At 63.6% G+C, this 9,040-nt stretch overlaps 2 protein-coding genes across 2 annotated transcripts in view; both read left to right on the top strand.

Moving 5' to 3' along the window:
• ABHD17A (abhydrolase domain containing 17A) overlaps positions 1-6,341 on the top strand; it is a 9,174-nt gene extending 2,833 nt beyond the window's left edge. Inside the window, exons 2-5 of the mRNA XM_014957958.1 lie at positions 310-789; positions 2,559-2,753; positions 4,324-4,503; positions 5,389-6,341. Coding sequence (XP_014813444.1) covers positions 473-789; positions 2,559-2,753; positions 4,324-4,503; positions 5,389-5,614 — 918 coding nt within the window. The 5' untranslated portion in view covers positions 310-472 and the 3' untranslated portion in view covers positions 5,615-6,341. The remainder of the gene's footprint in view (positions 1-309; positions 790-2,558; positions 2,754-4,323; positions 4,504-5,388) is intronic.
• The window catches only part of REXO1 (REX1, RNA exonuclease 1 homolog), a 92,267-nt gene continuing 88,938 nt past the window's right edge, over positions 5,712-9,040 (top strand). Inside the window, exon 1 of the mRNA XM_014957956.1 lies at positions 5,712-5,772. Coding sequence (XP_014813442.1) covers positions 5,712-5,772 — 61 coding nt within the window. The remainder of the gene's footprint in view (positions 5,773-9,040) is intronic.

Below are 9,040 nucleotides of genomic sequence, written 5' to 3' on the forward strand. Positions count from 1 at the left end.
TCCTGGGGGGGCTGTGTCCTTTGTGCTGCCGTTGTGTGGCTGTTGTGGAGCGTGTGTACACGTGTGATTGTGGGGCTGCCGTGCGTGGGGGGAGGAGGGGGGGCGTGGGCTGGGAAGCGCTGAGGGAGGCTCGATGTGGGGGTGCGCGTGGGCTCAGTACAGGCGTGGGGGGCTGTGTGTTGGGGGGACTCGCCCTGTGCCCCTTGGGGTGTCGCTGAGGTGCGTGTGTGTCCCCAGCCGGGGGTCACGGGTGATATGGGGGGTGGGTACCCCTTGCAGACCCCTCACTGCTGCCCTTCCTGCCCGCAGGCCACCGCTGCTGCCCGCAGAGGGACGGATGGCGGCCACCCCGGCCCGCTGTGGACTGCTGGTGGCCACCGTGCCCATGACCAGCTGAGGACAGGGCCTCTTCCCGGCCGTCATCATCCTCCCTGGCCTCTCTCCCCGATTGGGATCCCCCTTCTCCGCCACCATGAACGGGCTGTCCATCAGCCAGCTCTGCTGCCTCTTCTGCTGCCCGCCCTGCCCCAGCCGCATCGCTGCCAAACTGGCCTTCCTGCCCCCGGAGCCCACCTACGCCGTGGTGCCCGAGCCGGAGCCCGTCGGCAGCACCAGCACCGGTTCCCTGCGCGGCGGCGGCGCCGCGGGGCGATGGAAGCTGCACTTGAAGGACCGGGCGGATTTCCAGTATTCCCAGCGGGAGCTGGACAACATCGAGGTCTTCGTCACCAAAAGCAGCCGAGGGAACCGCGTCGGCTGCATGTACGTCCGCTGCGCGCCGGGCGCCAGGTGAGTGGCCCGTGGACGTGCCAGGGGTTTGCCCCTGGACGTGCTGGCGGGCACGGTGCCATCCTGTCCCTCCTCTCCTTCAGCCCAGTGCCACCTCCTCGCCCCGGCCTCGCTGGAGGAGCTGCCTGGGGGGGTTGGAGGAATCTTGTGGGGCGGGCGAGCTCGGCTCCCGGGACCGGTCTGGCTTGTGGCTGCAGCTGGGAATGGGGTTAAATGGGGAGAGGAGGCAAAGCTGGAGGCTGCAGGGAGGTAGGGATTCCCTAGGCTGTCCCGCAGCTCTGCCGTGGTGTCACCAGTCACCCAAACCTCCCCCGGTGTCCCCAGTCACCCGGTGTCCCACTGACATAACACTCCAGTTGTGAACCAAGTGTCTGTGCAGGGGTCTGAGTGGGCGTTGGGGGGGTCTGTGCTGACCCCTCGCCCTCCGTCCCCATCCCTGCGGTGACCACGGGGATGGGAAGAGCCTGTGCCACCCAGGAGATGCCTGTGGTGAACAAGATCTGCGTCCAATTCACAGACACGTTTGATCCCTCAAGAAGAGAGACAGGAGTGAACGCCAGGAGAGGTTGAGGCACGACCCGTCACTGGTCACCCCAGGGGTCCCTGAACTGGGAAACTGGAGAGGGGCAGCCCGGGGTGTGGGATGGAGACCCCCTCCTGGCTGCCAATGGTTGCACGAGGGGATGGCACAGGGACAGGAGGGAACTCAGGGGCTGCTCCCCGGTGTGGGGGTACACAGCACCCCGGCACCCAAACACCCAGAGCAACGCACCCTCTGAGGAACAGCCTCCACAGAGACCTGTGTGTGCTGGGGGGGACGGATCTGCCCCCCGCTTGCCAAGGGCTTCCAAGCCCTTGGGCTTGGGGTGAGGATGGGTGACTCCCAGGGGGGTTGCAGAGCTGCAGTACGGGGGGCCCGGTGGGGATGTCTGCTCTGTCCCTGCGTGGGTCACAGGTCCCCAGGGAGAGGAAGCTGGTGGGGTTGCTCTGCTTGCCCGTGCCCTGCTGGCCTGGCTCCTAGCTGGCCCCCGGGAGCGGCCGTTTAGCCCAAGGCTGGGAAGATCTGACCCTCCCGGATTCCCCACGACCTGTCATTTGCCATTTGTCCTCCCCACAGCTCGTCCTGCCACCACCTTCCTGCTGGGGCTCTCAGGGCCAGCCAGGCTGGGAGAAGGAGACCCAACACACCAACCATGGGGCTTGGCAGGGTCCCGCGCCCTCCCTCCCTCAGGCAGAAGAGAGCCAAGCTTCCATCGGTGCACCATTAGTGTTAATTTTTATGATTAACATTGTTTTTTTCCCCCTATGGTAGAAATTTCTTGTGCCTTGTCACTCCCACAATTCACTTCTCTTCCCAGCGTCTGGTTTCTTGCCAGACTCAGGGGAGAAAAAAAAGCCGCTGTCAGAATTCTTACTTGAAATCCCCATTGGGCAAACGGCCCCAAATCCTGAGCTTTTTACCAAAAATAGACTCAAAAACTTGAACAGAATCATCCTGCCTTCGAGCTGCCTGTTTCTGGCAGCCGAGCCCCTGGTCCTGGGGTGCGAGGAGGGTCTAGGCATCTCTGGGGTTGGGTCATGGATGTCGTGAGGACCTTCCTTGGTGGCCAGAGGGGTGTTGGGCATCCTGGGGTTTGGCTTTTGGCCTCCGGAGGGTCTGTCCTGGCTGGCACTGCCCGGGCACGTCGGTCCCCGAGCCGGGCAGCACGGTGGCACCGTGGCAGAGTCCCCGATGAACCCTCCGTCCCCGTCTCTCCCCGGTGCTGCAGGTACACAGTGCTTTTCTCGCATGGCAACGCCGTGGACCTGGGGCAGATGAGCAGCTTCTACATCGGGCTGGGCACCCGCATCAACTGCAACATCTTCTCCTACGACTACTCGGGCTACGGCGTGAGCACGGGCAAGCCCTCGGAGAGGAACCTCTACTCGGACATCGACGCGGCGTGGCAGGCGCTGCGGACACGGTGAGCCGGGCAGGGGGAAGGGAGGAAAGGGCAGGAAAACCCTGCGGTCCCACAGTCTGGAAAACAGGAAATATCTCCTGGAGAGGGAACCCGGGCTGCTCGTAACGGGAAGGGGTGGCCGGAAAAGCAGCTGGAGGGGCAGCGAGCCAGGGGACCCAAAGGACAGGGATGCTGCTGGGGTATGACCTTGCCTGGGGGTGGTGGCACGAGCTGTGCTCCCCATCCTGCTGTTGCTGGGCTCCCCGCTGGCTGTGTTCAGCCCCAATTCCCCAGAGGGGCTCAAGGTGCAGCCCTGTGATGGGCTCTGCCTCCTCTGCCCTCCCTGCAGCCAGGCCTGGCTCTCAGCACCCCCAGGAATCACAGAAACACAGACTGGTTTCGGTGGGAAGGGACCTCAAAGTCTCCCCAGTGCCACCCCCTGCCCTGGGCAGGGACACCTCCCACCACACCAGGGTGCTCCAAGCCCCCTCCAACCTGCCCTTGAACCCCTCCAGGGATGGGGCAGCCCCAGCTTCTCTGGCCAACCTGGGCCAGGCTCTCCCCACCCTCCCACCAAACAAGTTCTTCCCCACAGCTCAGCTCCATCTCCCCTCTTGCAGGGTCCAACCCTTCCCCCTCCTCCTCGGGCTCCCCTCCCTCATCCAGAGTCCCTCCCCAGCTTTCCTGGAGCCCCCCTTCTTGAGGGACTGGAAGGGGCTCCAAGGTCTCCCCGGAGCCTTCTCTTCTCCAGGCTGAACCCCCCAACTTCTCTCAGCCCCCCTCCCAGCAGAGGGGCTCCATAGGGAGTGGGGGCTGCCCCATGCACCTGCGATCTGGGGTCTGCGAACCCCTCTGTAGCCACACTCCTGGCAAGGTGGGCCTTGAGACCCCCCCCACAACTCATCCAGCAGCTCAGCCCCGGCTGCTGCCCCGTCCTGCTGGGGGTGCTGGGCAGCTGCTTTGGGCCCAGCTGTGAGGAGCTGTCCAGAGAAGGGCAACAAAGCTGGTGAGGGGTCTGGAGCACAAGTCTTATGAGGAGAGGCTGAGGGCGCTGGGGGTGTTCAGCCTGGAGAAGAGGAGGCTGAGGGGAGACCTCATTGCTCTCTACAACTCCCTGAAAGGAGGGCGTAGAGAGGTGGGGGTCGGGCTCTTCTCTCAAGTCACAGGCGACAGGACAAGAGGAAATGGCCTCAAGTTGCACCAGGGGAGGTTCAGGGTGGATATTAGGAAAAATTTTTTCACTGAAAGGGTCATCAGCCATTGGAATGGGCTGCCCAGGGAGGTGTTCAAAAGACGGGTTGAGGCAGTGCTGGGAGGTCTGGTTTAGTGATGATGCTCCTTGTTTGTTGTGTGGGTGTCTATTTTTGTCAGTGAGGTTGACGGTTGGACAAGATGATCTTTAAGGTCCCTTCCAACCTAGAAGACTCTGTGATTCTGTGAAAGCAGGAGGAACAGAGCCCCATTCCCCCCACCTCACCCCAGAAAGCCTTGTTGGGTGCTGTGGCTAGAGCAGGGTGACCCCCTGGGCTGGATCTCCTGGTGATGTGACCGGTGCTTGGGCACTGACCTTCCCTCTCCTCTCCTCCCCCAGGTATGGAATCAGCCCAGAGAACATCATTTTATACGGCCAAAGCATCGGCACGGTGCCCACCGTGGACCTGGCCTCCCGCTACGAGTGCGCTGCCATCGTGCTCCACTCCCCGCTCACCTCTGGCATGAGAGTTGCCTTCCCTGAGACCAAGAAGACCTACTGGTTCGATGCCTTCCCCAAGTGAGTGGCCTGGGGAGAAGGGACAGGGGCCAGCTCTGGAGAGTCAGCGCCCAGACTGGCCATGAAGAGGGGGGGGGTTGTGGTGAAAACTATGGGCCCTTTTTGCCATGACGGTCTGAAACATGCCCTTGGGATCCTCCCGCCTCACATTCCGTCTCCCCTGGGGGTTTGTCACCCTCCCTGTGCCCCCTCCTGAGGGCCATGCCATGTGTCCACAGTGGCATCATCTCCTGGCCACCCTGTACCAGTGTCTTGCTTTGGGACTGCACCACCAGCCCCTCGTCGGGTATCACAAACCCTGGGGGGGTGCCCCTCTCTCCGCACAGGGGTAATTTTGGGGGCTTTTTTGCCCCCTGTGCAGAGGGTGGGGGCAGTGGGACGAGCTCTTGCTTTGCCTCTCCCTTGGTGCCGGGCCAGTGGGGCCCGAGGGACGGTCCCCGAGGCGGAAGCTGTGACCGGGAGCCACCAGCCCACGCTCTGCGTCCCCATGGCCCCGCGTGGCCTCTGGGGCCGGGCTGAGGATGGTCCTGCTTCCACTGCTCCAAACCCCCCATCCCGACGCGGGGAGGGCCCGGCCTCGCGCTGTCCCGTGGCTGTTTCCATCAGCCCTGCCCAGGTCCCACGGGGCCGTTGTCACCACGGTCTGGTCCTCGTCCGTCACGCCCAGGGGGGATCACATCCTGCAGCTCAGGGGGGATCACGTCCTGCAGCTCATCCTTGGCTGAAGCTCCATGTCCCCGTGCTCCCCTGTGATCAAAGAGCATTTCCTTGTCCCTCTTCTTCCTCCAGGGGATGTGCTTATGGGGGGGGGGGGGGGGCCTCGGTCTCTGTACTTACCCCCCTCTCTCATCTCTTCCCCCCCAACCCCCCCCACCTTCTCGGCAGCATTGAGAAGATCTCCAAAATCACCTCTCCCGTCCTCATCATCCACGGCACGGAGGACGAAGTCATCGACTTCTCGCACGGGCTGGCGCTCTTCGAACGCTGCCCCAAGGCGGTGGAGCCGCTCTGGGTGGACGGGGCCGGGCACAATGACATTGAACTCTACAGCCAGTACCTCGAGCGCCTTCGGAAATTCATCTCCCAGGAGCTGGCCAGCCAACGCAACTAGCCGTGGGGTCTGGGGGTGGGGGCAGGCAAGGGCCTTCCTGCCTCTCCCTCCAGTCCCTCCCAGCGTCCTTCCCCAGTCCCCTGCTGGCGGAGGTGCGATGAGTTTGTACAGCCTCGGCTCCAGCCTCGGGAGAGGGCAGGAAGCCCTGGAGCTGGACGGTGTGTTCTCCTCTCGGACACGATCACAACTCTCCTCCCTCCCGGTGCCAGCCCCGGCGCTGCTGGCCCCACGGCTGGGCTGGCGAGAGATGGCAGCTCCCTCCTTCCCCCAAAAAGACCACCCTCTCGATGGCCAATCCTCGGCTTCGGACACGTCCTCGTCCCCTCTCCTAAAACAGTGAATCTCTGAATTCCTCCTGGCCTCTCTGCTGCTCTGAGTCTAGCAATAAGATGAGTTGGAGAGGGGCTGTGGGTCCAGCCCCCTCCCCGCCGTCGCTGTGGGGCAGAGGAGGTGGCAGTTCCTGCCCTCTGTGGAGCTTTCCTGGGGTGCCTGGTGTTCGCCCCGTGGCTGGGGCAGAGCCGTGGCCCCAAGGGGAGTTTGGGGACGGGTGGAGGGGGTGCCCCCCTGCCCCACACCCCCTCGGGTCTGGCCCTGCTCTGCCTCCTCAGAGCGCTCCCCGGGTTCTCCACCCCTAGAAACCCTTTTTCGTGCCGCTCACTCGCGGTGCGTTTGGGAAACGGGACGAGGAAACCAGGCACCGAATAAAGAGCAGAAATTTAACGTTTTAGCTGTGCGTGCCCTTTCCCTGGGGCCACCTCCCTGTCACCCAGCCTCGGGGGGAACCAGCTCCAGCCCCTCGGCTTTCCCCGCTGCCCCATGCTTTGGCTGAACGACACTTGGCCAGACCCCCAGTGCTTGTCACCCTCCTCTGGGGACCGGGCGGCCCCGAGGTGCCAGCAGATGGGGAGGGAGCCCTTGTCCCCCTGGGACCTGGCTGCAAAGCTCTGTCTCTTGGAATTGGGCTGTGGGGACAATGGGGGCCTGTTCCCTCACCCGTTTCACTGGGGGATCCCAGGGGCAGAGGAGGAGGAGGGTGGCCTCAGCCCCCCTGCTGCGGTGGCTCGGGGGGGCCCAGGTGTGTTGCAGAGGGCGGGGGCTGTCCCCGTGTCCTGCAGCACGGTCCCAAGAGTGCAGGGTGGCCCTGCGGCGAGCAAACCTTTCTGCTCCTGGCTGCAGGGGCACCTCCACGGTACCTGGTGTGTGCCAGTCTCAGGGGCATGTGGGGCACCCCACTGAACCCTCCCCCCAGCAGCAGATGGGGTGTTTAAGCACTCGGGTTTGTGCTTTTTGGGTCAGTGCTGGCTCTGAAATCACCCCAGAAAGAGCTGTTCAAAGCTGCTGTGTGTTTTTCTGACCCCTGGGCACCCCCTGCCCCTCTCTGCCCCTTCCTGTGCCCCACAGGGACCCTCCTGGGGCTCCCCATCACCGTGGTGTCCCCTCCTCCCCGGTGCGGGGCCTCATGTGAGCAGTGATAATCTCCTTAGGGAGCTCTCGGGGGGGGCTCAGGGGCCTCGTGGTGGGGCCTCACCACGGCCCCATGCTTGGAGCACTCAAATGCACCCATTGTGTGGGGCTGGGAGCTGTTGGGGGGTCAAGGTGAGGGGGGGCACGGAACCCCGTGCTCCCCACACATCCCTCTCCTCTCCCCTAGGTGAAAGGAGGGTCCACCACTTGAGATGAGGGGACCATTCCTTGGGGCTCTGCAAGAGCCAGAGGGTTTGGGTGTCGGGGCTCTGGGTGGTCTCACCCCTTTTCCAGGGGGATGTTGGGGGGCCAGGATGTGGGGCTGAGCGGCTTTGAGGGGCTGAGGCAGGGGGCATGGGACCCCTGCTCCCCACACATCCCTCTCCTCCCCCTGAGACCAAGGCAGGATCCCCCAGTGGGGATGGGGGGACCCTTCCTTGGAGCTGGGGCTCTGCAGGAGCCACAAGAGGATTTGGGTGTCGGGGCTCTGGGGGGTCTCACCCCTTTTCCAGGGGAGCATGTGGGGGCTGGGAGGTGTAGGGAGGCCAAGGTGAGGGGCACAGGACCCCCCACTCCCCACACATCCCTCTCCTCCCCCTGAGACCAAGGCAGGATCCCCCAGTGGGGATGGGGGGACCCTTCCTTGGAGCTGGGGCTCTGTGGGATCCAGAAGAGGCTTTGGGTGTCGGGGCTCTGGGTGGTCTCACCCCTTTTCCAGGAGGGTGATGGGGAGCCAGGATGTGGGGCTGGGAGCTTTGGGGGGGCTGAGGCAGGGAGCACGGGACCCCCTGCTCCCCACATCCCTCTCCTCTCCCTAGGACCAAGGCAGGGTCCTTCAACGGGGATGGGGGGACCCTTCCTTGGGGCTGGGTCTCTGTGGAATCCACAAGAGGATTTGGGTGTCGGGGCTCTGTGGGGTCTCACCCCTTTTCCGGGGGGGCATTCGGGGGCTGGGGTGTCTGGTTTCTCCCCCAGCATCCCCCCCCTCGCTGCCCCCACTCCCCAGGCAGCTGCTGGCCGGGCTTAGAGCCCTGATCCCACACGTGTGCTGGAAGCCAAAGCCCCCGCTGTGGCCCAGCCCCGGTGCCCTCCGCTCCCGGCCCCGATTACCGGGGGCTGGAGCAGCCCCTAATCCCGGCACAGAGAGGTTTTGTTTGCACCCAGGGGTATTTTTATCCTCTTACTGCTGCCGGTTTCCTGTCGAGCTGCGGATGCTCTGGAGCGGCTCTGTGTCGCCGGCAGGATGTCTCGGGGCCACTGGCCGGGTTCGGGGTGGCTTCAGTTTGTCTTTAGTCTGAGTTTTTTTAAAAAAAAAAACAAAAAACAAAAAAACCAACATGAAAGGTGAGAAAAGGTCAGCCTGCTCCCCAGAATTTAGATCCAGCTGGGGTGTGTGAGATCCCAGTGATCCTGGCACCTCTGGCTGCTGCCGCCGTGACGGTGCCGTGGCTCAGGAAGGGCTGTGATCTGTCACCGTCAGGAATTGGGGCTTTTTGGGTCTGGATCCTTCACTGCTCCTGGCCCGAGAGGGCTCAGGCTCCGTCCCTCCCTGGACACGGGCAGATGGAGAGAGGAGGGAGGGAAGGAGCAGCACCAACCCTGACGTGAGCCACAGGGTCCCCAAAAGGCAGGAGCCAGACCTGCCCTGGGGGTCCTGGGCACAGGGTCCTCCACCAGTGGGGCCAACCCTACAGGCCCCTACAGACCCCTGTAGACCCCTAGAGGCCCCTAGGGATCCCTATGGACCCCTATAGACTCCTACAGTCCCCTACAGACGCCGACAGACCCCAACAAACCCCTGCAGGACCCTACAGACCCCTACAGGTCCCTGTGATGCCATACAATCCCCTACAGACTCCTGCAGACCCCTAGGGGCCCCTAAAGAACCATAGGGACCCCTACAGACCCCTAAAGAACCTAGGGAACCCTACAGACCCCTAGAGATCCCTACAGACCCCTACA

Source organism: Calidris pugnax, unplaced genomic scaffold (genome assembly GCF_001431845.1).
Source record: "Calidris pugnax isolate Ruff unplaced genomic scaffold, ASM143184v1 scaffold255, whole genome shotgun sequence".
NCBI lineage: Eukaryota > Metazoa > Chordata > Aves > Charadriiformes > Scolopacidae > Calidris > Calidris pugnax.